Source organism: Diceros bicornis, chromosome 18, assembly GCF_020826845.1.
Source record: "Diceros bicornis minor isolate mBicDic1 chromosome 18, mDicBic1.mat.cur, whole genome shotgun sequence".
In the NCBI taxonomy this organism is placed as follows: Eukaryota; Metazoa; Chordata; class Mammalia; order Perissodactyla; family Rhinocerotidae; genus Diceros; species Diceros bicornis.
The window spans coordinates 41,701,793-41,721,057 of record NC_080757.1 but is presented as its reverse complement, the minus strand read 5'-3'; the positions used below and the strand labels follow the sequence as shown (position 1 = coordinate 41,721,057).

At 46.4% G+C, this 19,265-nt stretch overlaps 1 protein-coding gene across 2 annotated transcripts; it reads right to left on the bottom strand.

Moving 5' to 3' along the window:
• Positions 1–462: 462 nt before the first annotated feature.
• LOC131417527 (tubulin gamma-2 chain) lies at positions 463–5,122 on the bottom strand. 2 transcript variants are annotated; one of them, XM_058561047.1, is made up of 11 exons: positions 4,888–5,122; positions 4,522–4,634; positions 4,172–4,339; positions 3,789–3,857; positions 3,366–3,445; positions 2,838–2,964; positions 2,090–2,176; positions 1,826–1,975; positions 1,226–1,378; positions 981–1,142; positions 463–856 (listed from the first exon to the last, which is right to left on the bottom strand). In XM_058561047.1, the coding sequence occupies exons 1-11, from the start codon at positions 4,934–4,936 to the stop codon at positions 659–661; spliced, it is 1,356 nt and encodes a 451-aa protein (XP_058417030.1). In that variant the 5' UTR covers positions 4,937–5,122; the 3' UTR covers positions 463–658. The 2 variants fall into 2 exon arrangements, with proteins under 2 accessions (XP_058417030.1, XP_058417031.1); XM_058561048.1 differs by lacking the exon at positions 3,789–3,857 and having other exon boundaries at positions 4,888–5,121.
• Between the last annotated feature and the right edge of the window lie 14,143 nt (positions 5,123–19,265).

Sequence of the window (19,265 nt, the reverse complement as noted above, 5' to 3'; positions counted from 1 at the left end):
CTCAGCCCTACTCCTGAGTTCTGTTCCTGCTTTATCAGGTTGGGTTGAACTGGATTGGGTTCCTGAGGATCTGATGGACATGGGCCCTGGGAATCTAGAGTCCCAACCTTCCTGACCTGCTCAGAATGCTGCAGGCCCTCCTTCAGTAGCCCCCAAAGCCTCTGCCCTGAGTGGAGGAAGCTGGGGCAATACTGATCTACCCTGGAACACAAGCTTCAGCACTGAGGGGACAACAGACCTCAGTAACCCTCTGTATTCTTGAGAGTAGAGCTGATTCCAGTAAAACAGCCTGGTTCTAGGCCCTTAAGGGATGCCAATGGAAAGAGTGGACACACTAAGACTTGGACTAAGTGGTAAGAAGCTAGACCAGGTAAAGGCCACCCTACCAACACACACCTGGGAACTAGGAGGGAACATGAAGATCCCTTCAACATCCCCCCTATTCACATACCAAGCCCTGACTGTATTCACAACCAAGCTTTATTACTTTATTAGACTAAACAAGCATATCAAGGGTCAGGGCATGGAAGGGAGGAAGTAGGGCCAGCTCCTGGGCTGGAGATGAGCCTAGAAAGGTTGTTGGTGCAGGAATTGGGTCAGAGGAACCAGGCATGATGGGGGCTGTGCTTACTGTCCAGGGGGAGTAGTGGGGAGGAAGTCACTGCTCCTGGGTGCCCCAGGAGATGTAGTCCGGCCGCGTGGCTGCATGGTACTCGTCTATGAGCTCCTGCACTACCTCCCTGGACCTGTCCAGCTCATCAAAGTTCTCCTTGAAGATGTCCTCCTTACGGAACTGCTCCAGGAAGGCTTCCCGCTTCCGTAGCTTGTCATACTGCTGGCAGGAACTTTCAAAGAGCTGAAAAAGATAGAAATGTCCAGGATGCGAGCCAGTGCAGGACAGGGGATTGGAATAGACTGGGGAAGAATGATGAAGGTGGCTGGCAGACAGTGGCCAAAGAAGACCAGGAGACTAGCCTCACCGAGGAGATGCTGGTGTGGTTGGCCATCATGAGCCCACTGACTCGATGGGCTGAGGGCAGGTAGGGAGACTTCCTTGACAGGGCCACCTGGATGCTGGCTGGGCCCCAGGGGATGAAGTTGGCCAACTTCCGTTCCCGGATCCTCTGCAGGCTCTTGTGGACCTGGGGTGGGCACCGGAGCAATGATGGTAGCCTCTCCTCTATCCCTGTGGGTTCCGAGGGTGAAATGAAGGGGCCTCCCCTACCTGGGTGGGGTCCACCTCCCCCTGGATGATGTTGAGGATGGCGATGTAGCAGTGGTTGGTCTGGCGATCTCGGCCTGTGGACACCATCACGTTCTTGGGCTGCAGCAGCCGCCTCATGACATCCAGGACCGTGGTCTTCCTCACGCTGGCCACCTGAGGGGAGAGTGGGCCACAGGGGCAAGGCCAGCACTCAGGGCACAGTCCAGAGAGAAGTAGGCAACACATGTCCCCCACCAGACTCAGGGTAGTATGGTCTCTTTGGCGAACGTCTTTAGATTCAGGTCTATACTGAGCCTCTGCTGTGGGATCCCTCTGATCTGGGATCAGGAATCTTAGCCCTCCTCAGCTCAGCAAACTCATGCCCCTGTGCAGGAGCATAAGCAGACCCTGCACAGCCCAGGCCCTGCAGGGAGCCAAAGGCAGAGGGAAGAGGAGAGCAAGTCAGCAAGGAAGTTGTACAGTCTGTGCCAGTCCCTGGGCGCAGAGCCTCTGGGGGCTGCAAAGGGCAGCTTCTGGGGCCACAGGGAGAAGAGAAAGCCCAGGTCAGGGCCTGCTGGGCCCCGGGCCAGCCTGGCCTGAGACCCCGAGGGCTGCTCTTACCGACTGGTCCGTGGTGAGGGGGGTGTAGCCGGTCATGAGGAAGTGGAGCCGTGGGGTGGGAATGAGCGAGGCAATGAGGCCGATGAGGTCGTTGTTCATGTAGCCGGGGTAGCGCAGGGTGGTGGTGCTGGCAGACATGATGGTGGACACCTGGGGACAGGGGTGCCATGTCATGGGCCTTGGCCTGGGGGGGCCTCCCTTCCCCAGCTGGCACTCCAGCAAGGAGCGGTTCCAGTCCGAACGAGTGGAGGAGTGGGGGCTCACCAGCTGGTTGATCTGGGAGAAGGAGGGGTTCTGGATGTGCAGGCGGTCTGTGGCGATCCGGTTCAGGGCTGTGTTGTCCAGCACCACCTGGGGGGACAGAAGAGGGTCACGGCACCTTTTTGAGGAGAAAGGGGGCAGAGAAATAAGTTATTAGCTTAGTTCCCCTCTAAACTCCAAAACCAAGAAGTGCGTTTGTTAATTTAAAAGGAAAGTACTGTGTCTGGGGCATCACGAGACACTTTTCTACCATCCAGTACAGTAAACAAATATTTGAGTGTCCCCATGTGCCACGCATTGTGCTTGGCTCTGGAGATACCCTGGATTGTAAAACAGGCATGGTCTTCCCCCTCACCAGGTCTACAGTCTAGTGGAGGGAGACTGACATTAAATATAAAATAAAAGAAAAGTATAGTTACTGCCTGAAATATGCACAAAGGAATTTGACCTTGATTGGGTGGAAAGGAAAGTTTTGCTAAGAAAGTGACTCTTGGGCTGAGAATTTAAGCATGAGTAGGCATTAAATAGGCAGAGTAGGAGCACTTGGCGGGGGAGAGTATTCACTTTGTTGCGAGTCCACCTGCCTAAACAGACTGTAAGTAACTTGGGGTCAGGTCCTTATTTCATAACTTGGGCCATCAGGTATGGCTTTGTTGGTCCTTTGTTCTCTGGGCAGGGGCTTGGGAAGGGCAGGGTGTATGTGTCTCACTGGTTTGGGGAAAAGCCCCCCACTCCCTCCTCCTATGCTCACCACACAGTCTGCGTTCTGGGTCAGCCTCTTGAGTGTGAGCAGCGAGTTGTAGGGCTGGACCACCACGTCGCTCATCTCATCCTGGTTGGGAAACACTGAGTACGTCTGCACCAGCTTCTTGGGGTACCTGGGGGTGAGGAAGAGCGAAAGGGAAGGTGGCACAGTGAATTGGAAGGCCCCCCATCACTGCCCATCTCTGCCTTCTCTAGGGTCTACAGGGGCCATTCCTTTCCAAGTGCCACCAAGCTCTTATGCAAAAGGGGTGAGGGCAGAACTGAGTCTTCAGAGCCCAGGAGCCAAAAAGGATAAGCCTAAAGATTCACTCTGTAGGTCTCCTCCTTCCCTAGGCAAACCTCTCTCCCCAGAGTTATTGCTTCCAAGATGTTCCCTGGGTAGCCAGGCTCTGATCCTACCTATGACTCAAAGGGGTAGTGGCAGACCTTCCAATCCAAGAGAAAAAAGTAACCAAAAGGAAAAACATTACCTAGAGAACTAGGGCTAATGCCTTCTCCCCAAACACAGGCTTACCTATCATTCAGTCGTTCGAGGAGGTAGGAGCCCAGGCCAGAACCTGTCCCCCCAGCAATGGAGTGACACAGCACGAAGCCCTGCATAGAGAGGGACAGAGAGGCAGTCTCCAGGGATCTGGGGAAGATGCTTCAGGCTTGTCTCCTTCCCACTCCCAACACACTCATGTTTCAAGGCTTCCTGTGTATCCATCCAGGCTGAGGCTCCTTGGGAAGGAAGGCTCATGCCTAAGGAGCTGATGCCATCCAGACTAGGATCTCCTTGATGACAACTGTACCTTATTTACCCCGATATCTCACATCTGATGCTCAATAAATGAGTTTGGAATCGAATTGCCCCCATCACACCACCCATTCAGCCTACTACCTGACCTTCCCCAGCACTTTTCAGCCTTTTTTTTTTCTTCAGTGGGCAGAACCTCACCTCTAGGCTGTCACTTCCATCTGCTTCTCGGTCTATGATGTCAAAAATGTCTTCATGGATTTTCTCACCCTGTATAGAGACATGGGGAGGGAGGGTCAGGATGAAGTCTCTGGAGAGCATCTCTTTTTAGCACCAAGAACGCTACCCTGGGGCACTGCTGCTGTCCTCAAGCAGAGCCTCAGCAGGAGCCCTCAAACCAGAAATGCTACTTTGTAAATGATTTGCACAAAGTTTGCATAAACTCCCTGGCTATCCCTCTTGTTAGGGTATCCCTTTGTCTCTTATTTATTGTCAGTCTGGTCTGGTCAAATCCCCAGGCTGCTTGAGCCTGCCTTGTCCAGGGGAGGGAACATCAAGGGTCTCTGAGATGGCCATCTGGATACCTGGGAGAATCCGCTGGCCCAGTTGTTGCCAGCCCCTCCTCCATGCTCTGACAGGTAGATGTTCTCTGGGTTGTAGAGCTTGGCATAGGGGGAGTTGAGGATGGAGTGGATCACCCGGGGCTCCAGGTCCAGCAGCACGGCCCTGGGGATGTAGTGCTCATCGTCTGCCTGTCATGGGGAGTCCAGGAGGGGGCCCAATCAGCTAAGGCCAAGGCCCCCGTCCTCCCAGCTCTGGCTCCTGCCTGCCCTCCCTCCTCAAGCCAGCCGCCCTGGCTTCTCTGCCCAGCAGGTTTCCCAGCACCAGGCCGCTGCCTTCCCTTTAGGACCCCTGGCCAAGTCGCTGGGGGCACCTGGTAGAAAAAGACGTCCTTGCGGTCAGTGCCCTCGGTGGCAAACTCCTCCACGATGCCCTCGGGGCTGATACCATGCTCGGCGCACAGTTGTTTCCAGAACTCGAACCCAACTGGGGGATGGGAAGAGATGCCTGAGTCAGGGTTAGGCTGTCACACTCAGAGGCTGCACCCAAGACGCCTGGTCTGCGAGCCGTCACAGCCCAGGGCTGGAGGCGCGGCTCTCAGTCTGGGGCTCATTCATCATGCGCAGTTACGGCAGGGGGTTCATGGAAGGGAAAGGGGGACTGGAGGATGCCAAGCACTTGGGTGGGACCCGAAGAGGCAGAACCGGAGACTGGAGGGGCCCGCCGCTCGCTTGCTCACTCTGGTTGCCGCACTGGCCCAGCTGCAGGGTGATGATCTCCCGGGGCATCGCTCTCCAGACGTGGGCGCGCCAGCCTGGCCCGGCGGGAGTCACGGCCCAGACGAACGCCTAGCAGCCGGGTGCGCAAGACGTGGGGAGAGCGCGCGCTCTTCGCCTTTTGACGCGGGTGCTCGGTCTGCGCGTGTGCAGTGCGGGCCTCCCCGCGACCGGGGGGCCGCGGAGCCCAACCTGGGCATCATTTCCCCCACAGCAGTTGCAGCTGGAATTCGGCACAGGCGCAGAGGAAGGCCACGCCCCCTCCTGCCCGCCCACCCCAGCTCCGCGCCTGCGCGGTGAGACTTGCCGGGGTTGCAGAGTAGCGACCCGGGTGTGGGGGAGGGGAGGGGAGCGGGGGTGGGGGGGGAGAGAGGCCCAGGTGTATGGAGTCAGTGGCGCTATATATATAGGTGAGCTACTCCGCTGGCTCTGCTGGAGCCAATTTTCTTCTTTTAAATTTCTATTTTTAAATTAAATATATCTAACAAAATTTACCATTTTAACCATTTTTTTTAATAAAGGATGCTTAACTTTTTTTTTTAAGTAAGAGTGGCCCTGAGCTAACATCTGTTGCCAATCTTCCTCTTTTTCTTTTTTCTCCCCAAAGCCTTAGCACATAGTTGTATAACCTAGTTGTAGGTCCTTCCAGTTCTTCTCTGTAGGACGCAGCCACAGCATGGCTTGATGAGTGGTGAGTAGGTCCGTGCCCAGGATCCCAAGCGGGGAACCCCGGCCGACCAAGCAGAATGTGCAAACTTAACAGCTATGCCACCGCTATGCCATCAGGCTGGGCCCCATTTTAACCATTTTTAAGTGTACAGTTCTGTGGCATTAGGTACATATGCATTGTTCTGCCACCGTTACCACCATTCATCTCCAGAACTTTGTCATTTTCCCAAACTGAAACTCTGTACCTATTAAACAGTAACTGCCCCCCATCACCATTCTACTTTGTTTCCATGAATCTGACTACTCTAGGTGCCTTCCATATACTGTGGAATCATACAGTATACATTATTTGTCCTTTTGTGTCTGGCTTATTTCACTTAGCATAAAGTCCTCAAGGTTACTCCATGTTGTAGCATGTGTCAGAATTTCATTCCTTTTTAAGGCTGTATAATATTCCCTTGTATGTATATACCACATTTTGTTTACCCTTATTCGTCTATTGATGGACCATGAGGTTGCTTCCACCAGTTGGCTATTGTGAATAATGCTGCTATGAACATCTATGTACAAAGATCTGTTTGAGTCCCTGCTTTAAATTCTTCTGGGTATATACCCAGAAGTAGAATTGCTAGATCATATGGTAATTCTATGTTTAATTTTTTGAGGAATTGTTGTATCATTTTCCACAGCAGCTGCACCATTTTACATTTCTAACAGCAATGCACAAGGGTTCCAATTTCTCCATATGCTTGTCAACACTTATTACTTTCTGGGTGGTTGTTGTTGTTGTTTTAATAATAGCCATCTTAATGAGTGTGAAGTAGTATCTCATTGTGGTTTCTGTTTTATTTTAAATTACAAAATGTTTTAAGCATATAAGCATAATTTTGTATTTTTACTATATATTGTTTGTTTTGAAATTTTATATAGATGGTATCAGAGTGTAATATCCTTTTGCAACCTGCTTTTTTCACCCTACATTAGATTTTTGTGATTTAGCCATGTTGATGCATGTAGATTTATTCCATTCCTTTCAACTGCTTTATAGTATTTCATTGAATGGATGAAACCAGTTTATTCTATTTCCATGCAAGGGAGATTAGATTGTTTCCACTTATTTCCTATTACATCAAACGAGTATAAGACTTGTCCACTTGTGAACACGAAGAAAACATCACTACCAAGGGCATGAGCAGCTTCAACTTTACAGGGTTTCAAATATTTTCTTCTAGATGATTGTACCAATTTACACTCTTACCAGCAATAGAGTTTTCATTTCCCTACACCCTAATCCGCACTTGGATTATCAGATCTTAATTTTTGTCAGTCCCATGGATGCGAGTCCAATGGGATCTTGTGGTTGTAATTTCCAGTTATGGTACAAGTGAAGTTGATTTTATTTTCTTTTGTTACTGACCTTTCCAAATTGCCTGTTCAGCTCCTTTGCCCATTTGTGTGTGTGTGTGTGTGTGTGTGTGTGTGAGAGAGAGAGGAAGATCAGCCCTGAGCTAACATTCATGCCAATCCTCCTCTTTTTGCTGAGGAAGACTGGCCCTGAGCTCACATCCATGCGTATCTTCCTTCACTTTATGTGGGAGGCAGCCACAGCATGGCCTGACAACCGGTGCGTCAGTGCGTGCCCAGGATCCCAACCTGGGCCACCAGCAGCCCAGCGGGGGCACTTAACCACTACATTACGAGGCCGGCCCCCATTTTTCTATTGAGCTGTTTCTTGTAGATATTTTAAGATATTCTATGAATTTTTTCTTGGTTGTATGGTTGCAAATATTGTCTCTTGGTCTATGGCTTGTCTTTATGCTTCGCATATGGTGTCTTTTGGCATAGAGAAGGTTTTAATTTTAATGTAGACAAAGTTATCCATCTTTTCCTTTCTATTCTGCACGTTTTATACCTTGTTAAAGAAACCTTCCCTTCTCCTAGCATCATAAAGCTGTCCTTCAATGTTTTCTTCCAAAAGTCCCGTAGCAGTTTTGCTTCTTGCCTGTAGGACTTGACTTCATCTGGAACTTATTCGGAGGCCTGCTGTAAGATAGGGATCTGCTTTATCTTTTCCATATGGATGGCCAATTGTCTCCGAACCAATTAATGAAGACACGCTGCAGTGTCCCCCACCCCGGGAACATTCCAAGCCCCCGCTCCCAAGTGGGCCGGCTTCTGGCCGCTCTTCCGCTCTGTTGGGCCGTCTGCCTGTCCCTGTCTGGTCTGGCAGGCTTTCTCTGGGAGCCGCTGCAGAGGCGCTGACGAAAGCACACCGCCAAGAGTCATGCTCAGACGAGGTTTTTTGTTTTCTTTTCTCTCTCTCTCTCTCTTTTTTAAGAGAACTCGGCCGCCTTCCAGCGCCGGCCGCCAGGAACCCTCTGGACTTCTTTAGAAGGATCTGGCTCGCCCCACGCCCGCTGCCTCCCCGGCCTCGGCTCAGTTTCCCTCTCCTTATTCCACCCCGGCCGGGAGGCCCGTTTCCTTCCGCTCCGGCCGGGCTGTCGGAAGATCCGAGCATCCCCCAGGAGGACAAGGAGCCTCGCCCTTTCAAGGGGGGGTCTGGCTGCTCCCTTTGAAGTTTGAGGGTGAGGTCGGAGCTCCTCTCGGGTCCCTCCCCCGACAGAACTGCTCCTTAAGAGCTGAGTGTCTTCAGAGACTTTGCCAGGCCCTCTCCGGGTCTGCCCAGGTGAGGAGGAAGGCTTCCAAGATGCGAGTCAACTTGCCTGGCCTCCCGTCCTTGTGAGTCTGGAACGGCTATTGACTTCCTTTAAAATAATAAGCTGTAAGCAGTTTATGAACACTTGTAAAACGTGAGAGTTTAATGTCAACCTTTTCTTACGATTAATAACAGTGCCTTGCTCCTCCTAGTCTCCCAGAAGTGGGAAAACTTCCTTTGAATCCCAGTTTATATGCAAACAGGTTAGAACGTGTGAATTTGTCTAAGTTGGAGAAGTTGCCATGGAAGTTTTCCCTCAGAAGCCTCTCTGACAAGCTGGAGGCTCCTCCTAGTCTGTAGAAACCGGTTGGAAACTCAGATGCTCATGTACATTAGCAGAGCTGAACATAAATCCTCCCGGTTGTTGTCAGGCTATGCTTTCCACTTCTGCTGAGAACTGACTGGTCTCTATTGGTTAAATGAGATGATGCATGAGCACCTAGCATAGTGCCTGACTCACAGAAAACATTCAGCAAATGTTAGCTGCTGTTATTATCACTAGATGCAATCGGAACTGAAGTACAGCTTGGCTGTTGCTACAGATGAAAGATCTTATTCAAGGTAAAAGCAAAATGAGTGGTTGCTTTAAATAAGTTTGAAAAAATTAAAACCTAATTATTTGTGATCACCCTACAGATTTGGTTTCAGATCAAACTTCTATTGAGGTTGAGCAGAAGGCCCAGGTTCATGGTCCTTCTCTTGGGTTTCAGATCCAGAGTCTCAAGGTCATTACCCATGGCTTGATTATTGAGTATTGAGTTTAATCTGCGTGGCTCTATGTTCTCTGATCCAGGTTATGGTAACATAGTGGGATGTGGCATTCCTTTGTCTGAGGCCTTGGTCTGCCTCTGATGATAAATGTAGCATTTGTAAACTAACAAGTTTGTTAAATGTCCAAAGCCTTTATTGGACATTCTAGGTTGAATAAGACTTTTTTTGTATGCCTCTTCATTTCTGGCCTTTTCTGGACACCTGGCCTGTAGTATGCCAGGAGCATAGGTATCTTGGGAGGTACGGAGGCAGAGGTGTGAGGTGGGGAAATGATGGTGTCTCTCCGGGACTGGGAGGAAGAAAGACTTAAGGTCTTGAGACTGGACTCCTGTGACCCTAGGGAGTTCAACGTTCAAAATGAAGCCAAGGAAAAATTAAAACAATAAAGGCAAAGAGCTGGAGCTCTTTATGTGAAGGGAGTTATGCTAAATTCATATTTTGGTTATGACAAAACAGGCTATTTTGTTCTGTATTGTGTTCTCAAGGAATAGGAAAAAGGAAATAAGCCTAACATAATCCCGTTTGTGGATTATTTGCTCCTGCTTTCATTCTTTTATTATGCACCTGTACTATGCAGGGCGTGCTAACATGAGCTGGGGAAGAAGAAGTAACAGAGCCAAGTGCTCATGGTCTTGTAGAGGAGAAAAACACACAGCAGGATTGGCACAGAGAGCAGAGTTGAGGTCTTAACTTGAGGGTGGGGGCAGGGAGAGGCCTGGGGACTGGGGAAGACTTTTTGGAGGAGGTGGTGCCTGGCCTAAGTCTTGAATGTCTGGTAGGAACTGGCCAGGTGGAGGGGGATACAAATCAATAAGAAGAAAACAAACACTCAGAAAAAAATGAGTAAAGGGAATAAATGGTTCATGATAAATAAAAAAATATAAATAGATGCTCAGTCTTACTAGTAATCAGAAAATACAAACTTAAGGCAAAAAATTAGATGAGCAAAAATTTAAAGATTGATCATATCTAGTGTTCACGAAGAGTCTGAGAAATGGGTGATTTTATACACTATTTTTATACTCCATTGGTGGTAGTATAAATGGATACATTCTGGGGGGTAAACTGGCAGTACTCTTGATATGTAAAATGCACATAACTGTTGACCCAGCAATTCTACTTTCAGGAATCACCTGGGTCCCTGATGACACAAATGCTAGGACATATGCACAAAGATATACGTACAGGGATGTTTGCTGCAGCAGTGTTTGTAATGATGAGAAACAACCTAGATGGCCATGTGTCCATCAACAGGGATGTGGTTAAATAAACTACATATATCCCTATTAAGGAATCAAAGGAGCCATTTGTAAGACATATAAGGTAGAGGTATCATCGGCATGGAAAGGTGGCCCACACATGGGAGGTGACAAAAATAAGTTACAGAACAATACGCATGGTCTCATCCCTTATCACAAAACAAAAACGAAAGTATTTTTGAGTGCACATGGAGGGAAAATATTGTGTGTGTGTGTTGAGGGAGTTATAGTGTGGAAGAAGCAGCATGTGTACAGGCTGGATGTGTGAGTTGGCATGTTGAGTTTAGGGTGAAAGAGGAAAGTTTCAAGCAGTGAACTGGAGAAGTCGGCGGGGACCAGACCTGGATGTGCCTTGCAGAATAGGAAGCCACTGAAGGATCCTGAACAGGGCTGGGACAGAATCAGATTTGCATTTTAGAAAGATCCCTCTGGCGTCAGTGAGACAGGCATGCTTGAGTGGAGCAAGAGGCAAAGTTACTAGCCAGGCCTGAAATGAGGAGGGCCCTGCTCAAGGATGGAGGGCAGGAGACAGATTCTAGACACTGGGTGGAGAGAATCTGCAGGCGTTCAAGACGATTGAACATGTAATGGGAGTGAGGGAGAGGGAAGAGTCTGAGCCGACAGATTTCAATCCTGGAACAAAGGTAGGGCCATTTACTGAGACACAGGGAATTCAGGAGGAGCCTGTATGCACAGGTTGAGTTGGAGAGGCCTGAGGAATATCCAGATGCAGGTTGGGGTCCAGTAGGCAACAGAGAATAACAGACTAGAGCTAAGGGGCAAGGGCTAGGTGGAGAGCCAGCCACACCCCAGTGTCAGTTAAAGCTATTGGCATGAACAGGGTCACTCGAGGATAATTCGTGATGTGGGATGGTCCTAGATTGGAAGAGGACTGGAATAGAACTTGACAGAATACAACACTTAAGCGGTAAGGAAGATTGTATTGCAAAAAAAAATAAAGGAGCAATCAGAAAGCAGAATAACTGGTGTGTATCAGTGAGGTTTGATTGGCTACCCTCTTTGTTCCTGGTAGAGCCCGGATTTTGTTCTGCATTCCACCCTTCTTCCAAGTGGTTCAGCAGTAAATCCTAATTAATCCAAGCCAATTATAGTTATCAATTTCCTCACCAGAGACTGATTTAGAAGAGGACGTATGCAATTCAGGTCAATGAGATGTGAGGAGACTTCTGGGGAAGGTCTCCTCACTGGTTAAAAATAGACACACAGGCAGAGACACACTCTCTTCTTCAGCTGCATGTTGTCCCATTTGGATATGGCACCTGGAACTGCTACAGTTGTCTTTCAACTGTGCAGACAGCATCTTGAGGATGAGCCATCCTGTCGAGGGTAGTAGAGCAGAAATATGGAAGGCATATTTCTGCCTTCCTGGGTCACTGGTGACAGTGCTGAACCATCAAATTAATCAGCCCTCAAGCTGCCCCATATCTGGACCTTTTAAAATGTGAGATATATTTTTCCTTATGGTTTAAACTATTTTATTTGGATTCTTTTTTTACTTACAGCTGAAGGCACAGCCATAGAGAAGGATACTGCGGAAGCCTAGGAAGGAGAACGTTTCAAGGAGGAAATGATTTGGCATCTGAGGCTGCAGGGTGATGGAGTAAGATGGAGATGGAAAAAGGTCCCTTGAATTTGGGGGACCATTGGTGACTTTGGTGAGGATAGTGACATTGGACCATGAGAGTAAAAACCAGATTGCAAAAGGTTACTTACCTTCTAATAGTTGACATTAATGGATATTTGAGGAATCATAAAATTGAGACATGAATAGAAGATAAGGAGGTGGGCAGGGAATATAGACTTTAAAAAACAGGAATTTTAATCTGAGGCTCACAGATCCCCTCCAAGGGATCTATGGATAGAATTCAGGGGATCCATGAACTTGGATGGGAAAAAAATTACATTTTGATTTTTCACTCCAGTTTCTAACTAAGATTTAGCCTTTCCTTCAATTATGACTGTAGGCATCACGCTTGAGTAGTATTAGCAGTACCCATGACTTTGTCACCTGTAAAAATCACAGCTATTTTTATATCACATTACAGTTGATGCAGATGTTGCAAAATATTGTTTATAATCATCACTACTTGAAAATACAGGAGTCATTAGACGCACTTCAGGATCTTATTTAATGAAGTATAAAGGACACACAAAAGAAAGAAGCACATGTATTACTATGTCACAAATTTTAAAAATATATTGTAACAACTGTATTTCAATATAATTGGTTTCATGGTAATTCTATATATATTGTTATATGCATTCAAAAACATTATCCACCAGACTGCCAAAGGCATCAGTGGTGTGAAAAAGGTTAAGAATTCCGGCTCTAAAGGAAAAGAGAGAAGGGGAGACTTGTACAGCAGGGATGAGAATGCAGTGTCTGGGAACACTGCTTTTTAGAATAGAGGAGAGGCTTCCCTGTTGACGTACTGAAGGTTCAGAGAGGAGGCTGGAGCTTTTGAGATGCAAGGCTCAGGTGGAGGGATTAACTACAGGAAGGAAACTTTTCCCACAATAAATGGGAGGAAAGGATGAGTGTAGATAAAAATAAGTGTTTTAGTGGGGTGGGAGTGGGGGGCAGGAAGTTGAGGGGGCTTCTGACTGATGGCTTCTATTTTCACTGTCAAGTAGGAGTGAAGCTATCTGCTGAGAGTGAGACCAGAGAGGGGAGGTGAGAAGGTAGAGAACAGAAGAGTGAGCTGATAAGGACAAGTAGGATTACCAACCCAGTGGGTGGAGAGGGGTGGGGCAGTTAGAGACCACCAAGTTGTCATGGCGACAGTCTGGGTGGGTGTGCGCTATCTCTGCAGTGTTCAGCTGTCCATACATGGGAGTCAGGGGGCAGCAAGTCAGCCAAAGCCAGGGCTGGGGTTTTACCAGGAGGATGAGGTGAAGATCAGGGCAATAAAGGAGGGGTGGATCAGATTGTCCAGGCTGAGTGAAGAACAATGTGGAGCTAGGAAGGGGCCCATAGCTTGGAGTGAAATCAACATTAGGAAGAAGAATGAGAGAAAGGGAATGAGAAAGTGGAGGAGCAGGAAGTGATGGTGCAAGAGTGAACCAGTCAAGTTGAAGGTTAAGGAGTAGTTCGTGGGATGGCAAGTGCTGAGGTCTGTCCATAGTGTGGGTGACAAGTAGAGAAGTAGTAAAGGGCATTGGAGGTGAGGAGGTCGGTCAAGGAACAGCCAGTCCAGTCAGGACCATCCATATGGATGTAAAAGTCACCTAGGATGAAGGTGAGCCTTAGAGTGGAGAGGAAAGTCTGGAGAATGTGGAAGAGTGATTTGAAGTAAGTAGATCATTGGCACAAGTAGTAGAAGAGTATGGTGGTGGTGGATTACATGTGCCTCAAAGGAGGAGGAGGGCTTTTTCAGCAAGGTAAAATAATAATTGTTTAAGAGTAGCAATAAGGAGATAAAAGAATGCCTACCCACCATGAAGTGGAGAATGGGGACCCCTGCTCCTGTGGGGTAGCCAGGGCTTCAAAAAATAACTAGCCTTTATGAAAGAGGCCAGAGAGAATCATACAATTTTGGATTTCCAATCCCAGAAGACAGTCCGCTCCGTGTAACCCACCCCAACCAGGAGGCATTTGTAAACCAGCAGAGGCCTATTTAGTTTTATCACAATGGTGGGATGGGAGATGCTGGCATTTGGTATCTAGAGATCAGAGATGTTAAATGGCCTGCAATGTACAGAATAGTCCCACACAGTGATGAATTGTCCTGCCCCAAAGCCGGTAGTGGATCTCACACACTTTGCGGATGAGGAAACTGGGGTTCAGGGAGCTGAGATATGTACTGACATTTTGAAGCTTCTGTAGTCTTGATGTTATATTGAGATCTGTGTCTGTGTCTGAGGTCACTGTGGTAGACTATGTTGGGTGGTGAGTCCAACCCCTTCTCCCTAGTCACCTCCCAATGATTGGTCTACGGTTGCTTCAGTTCTGGCCAATGGGATGTAAGCAGAAGTCATGAAGTGAGACGCCTGGGAAAACTTTTTCAAAAGGGCAAGTGCAGCTGGATGTCCCTGCCCACTTTGCTCTGCTCCCTTTCTTCTGCTTGGAACTTGTTTCAGCAGCCGTTTTGTGCCCAAGAGCACAAAAGCCACACGTTAGTGATGGTGGAACACAAAGATAGACAGGCCATGTGTAATCCTGGATGGCTTCCAAATAGGTGCCTCAACCCTGGACTGCCCACCTCTGGATTTACCAAGTGAGAAAACCAAACTACTATTTGTTTAAACTACTGTTAATTGGATGTTCTGTTAATTGCAGCTGAATGCATTTCTACCTGATAGAGTCACAGGGCCAGTTAGTAACAGAGCTGAGGCTAAATCCAGATTTTCTCTCTCACGATCTGATATTCTTTCCTTGATGGTAATGGTTCTCAGAGTGTGGTTCCCAGACAAGCAGCATCAGCCTTGCCTGGGAACTTGTTAGAAATGCAGAATTTGGTACCCCACCTCAGACCTTCTAAATCAAAAACCCTGGGTGGAGGGGTGGGGGGCAACAATCTGGTTTAACGAGCCCTCCAGGTGATTATCAGGCACCTAAGTTTGAGAGCCACTGCTTTCTAGCTATGCTCTTCAGGGATGGTCCTGGATCAGCAACGTCAGCATCTCTTGGAGGCTTGTTAAAAATAGACCATCCGGGCCGGCCCCGTGGCTTAGCACTTAGTTAAGTGCTTGCGCTCCGCTACTGGCGGCCCGGGTTCGGATCCCGGGCGCGCACCAACGCACCGCTTCTCCAGCCATGCTGAGGCCACGTCCCACATACAGCAACTTGAAGGATGTGCAGCTATGACATACAACTATCTACTGGGGCTTTGGGGAAAAAAAAGGAGGAGGATTGGCAATAGATGTCAGCTCAGAGCCGGTCTTCCTCAGCAAAAAGAGGAGGATTAACACGGATGTTAGCTCAGGGCTGATCTTCCTCACATAAAAAAAAAAAAGAAATAGACCATCTGAGGTCCCATCCCAGATCTACTGAATCAGAATCTGCGTTTTCAGGAAATCCCTGGGTTATTTGTATGTGAGTTCAAGTTTAGGGAGCACTGCTCTACACTATGCTTAATTGAGTCTTTTTATTTCTCTTACTGAAGCAAGAGCACTGAAAAGATACATGACTGCCCAGGCTGAAATTACACACTTAGGATTCAGCTATACACTTCACATAACAAAATCTAAAATTTTAAAATTAAAAAAGATATAATCCACAATTGAACTTTCAAACTTTTGATTTTGGACATTTAAAAACTTATAAAAAGTAGCAAGGATCATATAATTGTACCCTATGTACTTCACAATTGATTTTAATTGAAAAATTTATCCCAAATATAAATTTGACACCATTCTTTGAATCACTTGAATGCTAAGGTAAATTTGTGTATGCCACCAGTGCCTCTCTAAAAGAAATCACTATTTTTTAAAATAAATATGTTTTAGTATCTTTATACCTGTTGGAGAAACCATGGGGCAAATTTTAAATGTTTGATTTTATGTGTTTTTTGTGTCCCTTTTTATACCACTTTTTGGAAATTATGTACTTCACGATGGCATTTTCAGGATTCTATGACTATCCTTGTTCATGTCCGTGTTATCCCTAATTGCCACATGCATTCTCATATTTGTTAATAGCTGCAGTTTTAGCCATAAAATATATGACTTTAGTCTTCATTTCAGTCTGCCTCAGAAACACATTTTGCTAGGAATGCCTGCCTTAAAATGTATTTAACTTTTTTTGTGTGTGTGAGGAAAATTAGCCCTGAGCTAACACCCAATACCAATCCTCCTCATTTTGCTGAGGAAGACTGGCCCTGGACTAACATCCGTGCCCATCTTCCTCTACTTTATATGGGACGCTGCCACAGCATGGCTTGACAAGCCAATCCAAACCTGCAAACCCAGGGCTGCCAAAGTGGAGCGTGCACACTTAACCACTACACCACCGGCTGACCCCTATTTAACCTTTTTTTTAATCTTGTACTTTAAATGTACTTTCCAGAAAAGTAGCTTTTATTTATTTTTTATTTTTTTGCTGAGGAAGATTCGCCCTGAGCTAACATCTGTCTCAGTCTTCCTTTATTTTGTATACGGGACACTGCCACAGCATGGCTTGATGAGTGGTGTAGGTCCGTGCCCAGGATCTGAACCCGCAAACCTGGGCTGCCGAAGCGGAGCACACCAAACTTAATCACTACACCGTCAGGCCGGCCCCCTGAGTTCCTTTTTAAGATCCTATTGTCGCAGTCATTGTGTTTCTGTGCCTTCACAGATTTTTTTTGGTAAAATTAAAAAATGTTACCAATATGGTAATAAGATATTATATTTCCTACTGCTGCTTTAAATGTTGTTATATTTAGTAAGTTGATCTCTTTAAGTATTTGGGATTAAGTTATTATTCCTTTATTTCTAGATTCTATTTCTATTTCTTTATTCTATTTTTATATGTGTGTTGAAATTTTTGGTCCATTCTGATTCTGTTGATGTTTATTATGCTATCAGTACATCTCTCCAGCTGTGCTAGGCTAGTGTATTTGGCTAATTAAAACTCTTTAGGAGATTATTAAAAATTAACTTTTGACATAGTTTTAGTTTCCTGCTCTCTATCATTTGGTTTGTTAAATCAACACCACGAGGTTCTACGGATAGTTATTTGGCAGTCTAATTGAAAACTGGAAGATCCAGCCCTATATTCACCTTTTAGCACTTTTTATTAATGGCTTTTGTTTGTTTGTTTTGGAGCTCTTGTTTTCTTAGTCCTGGCCTGCCTCCTCCCCTGGCTTCTTACCTCTCCAGTTTAAGACTTTAGCTGTTGACCCCATGGCTCTGCAGGTCTCAGACAACCCCTTTGTGCAGGCTCTCAGCGCCGGTCTGTGACTGTTCAGAGGACTTCCGAGTGAGAACTGTCAGAGTCCCTTCCCTTGCCTGATTCAACCCCATCTGTAAATTAGTGATAGAAGCCAGTCAGCGAGTGTGTTTTCTGGATGCACCAAGACCAAACAGGTTGAAACAGTGCTCCCTGGTTGAATCACCCTGTGATCAAATAAGGAGCTGATGAACCAAGGAGCCCTGGAAAGTCCTAAGGAATATTTATTTCTTTATTTATTGGTGGGGAAGATTAGCCCTGGGCTAACATCTGTTGCCAATCCTGCTCTTTTTGCTGAGGAAGATTGGCCTTGAGCTAACATCCTTGCCCATCTTCCTCCACTTTAAATGTGGGAAGCCTGCCACAGCACGGCTGGATAAGTGGGGTGGAGGTCCGCACCTGGGATCCAAACCCGTGAATGCCAGGCCGCCGAAGTGGAGTGCGCGAACTTAACCACTATGCCACTGGGCCAGCCCCCTAAGGAATATTTTTAAAAAGGTACTAGAACTAATAAGTGAGTTTAGGAAGGTTACAGGATACAAGGTCCTTATACACAAGTCAACTGCATTTCTTTAAAATATTTTTTAATTACTTATTTTTAAAAAATGTAGTAAAATATACATAACAAAATTTACCGTTTTAACCATCTTTAAGTGTACAGTTCAGTGGCATTAAGTACATTCACATTATTTGTAACCATCAAGATGTCTTCTTAACACATAAAATTTTCAATCACTAAATATATATATGTATATCTGATGAAGAATTGAAAATGGAATGAGGGAGCCGGTCTGGTGGCATAGCAGTCAAGTTCTCGAGCTTGGCTTCGATGACCCCGGGTTTGCAGGTTTGCATCCCAGGTGCGGACCGATGCACCGCTTGTCAAGCCATGCTGTGGGGGCGTCCCGTATAAAGTAGAGGAAGATGGGCAAAGATGTTAGCCCAGGGCCAATCTTCCTCAGCAAAAAGAGGAGGATTGGCAACGGATATTAGCTCAGGTCTAATCTTTCTCACACACACAAAAATAAAATGGAATGGGGAAGCCTTGTATTTTATTTGCATTTTGTCTTCAAGATAGAACAAAATCTAAGCACTGAATTATATGTACAACTGACTTACCAGCCAGTCTGGATGTGGCAGTATCAGATTCCTCACACCACCTTGGGAAGACAGGAAAAAACTAATAAATATTTTAATGGGAGAGGACACACTTTATTCTATGTAAAATAACCTCTACCAGGTTTTAAACATTACAGCATCAAAATATATTTATTGTAGTAAATATAGAAAATACAGGTAAGCAGAAAAAGAAAATAACAACCTGGAAGGATTGATATTGACCTTTCAGGAATTCATAACTCTGTTCCTTTCAGTATTGGATGATTTAAATAGTATTAGCTGGTGCTTGAGTTAATTGTAAGCCACAATTGGCAGACTTTAGTTCAGTAGCATCTCAGAGTAAATACTGAGTTTCCAGCAATAACAGATCAATAGTTTTATTTCTGGTTTTGTTTGAAAGAAAACCTTATAATGGATTCATTTTATGTGTGGCTGGGTTTGGTTTTTTCCCTCCTAAATGATGTCCTTTTCATCAGCTGGTTAAGGGTGTGTATGGCACAAGTATACAGAATATGTTTTCTGACCTTTGAATTGGAAGAGACTCGATTTTACCAGATGTTACTTATACTCCTAGGTGATCTTTAGAATTGGATGATGCAAAAGTCTGATAATGAGAATCTGGCTTCTACTCAATTTGAAAGAGAGGTATTGGTGCCAAATGGTAAAGTACCAATGGTAAACTCCTTATCTGCACTAGTGGAGGGCTGGTATTGCGCACATGTCCCTGAAGCGAAATATCCAAATGGCTTCTGTGTCCTTTTGGAATGCATCACAATCTTAGAAGAACAGGCTCTTTGATCTAGAAGTCCAACCTCCTTATTTTTACAGACACCTATGCCCCTAATCAGACACAGGTCCTCCCCTCCCAGTTTTCCTCTCCTACCTTGTCCAACCTCCATTATTGCCCTAATCACA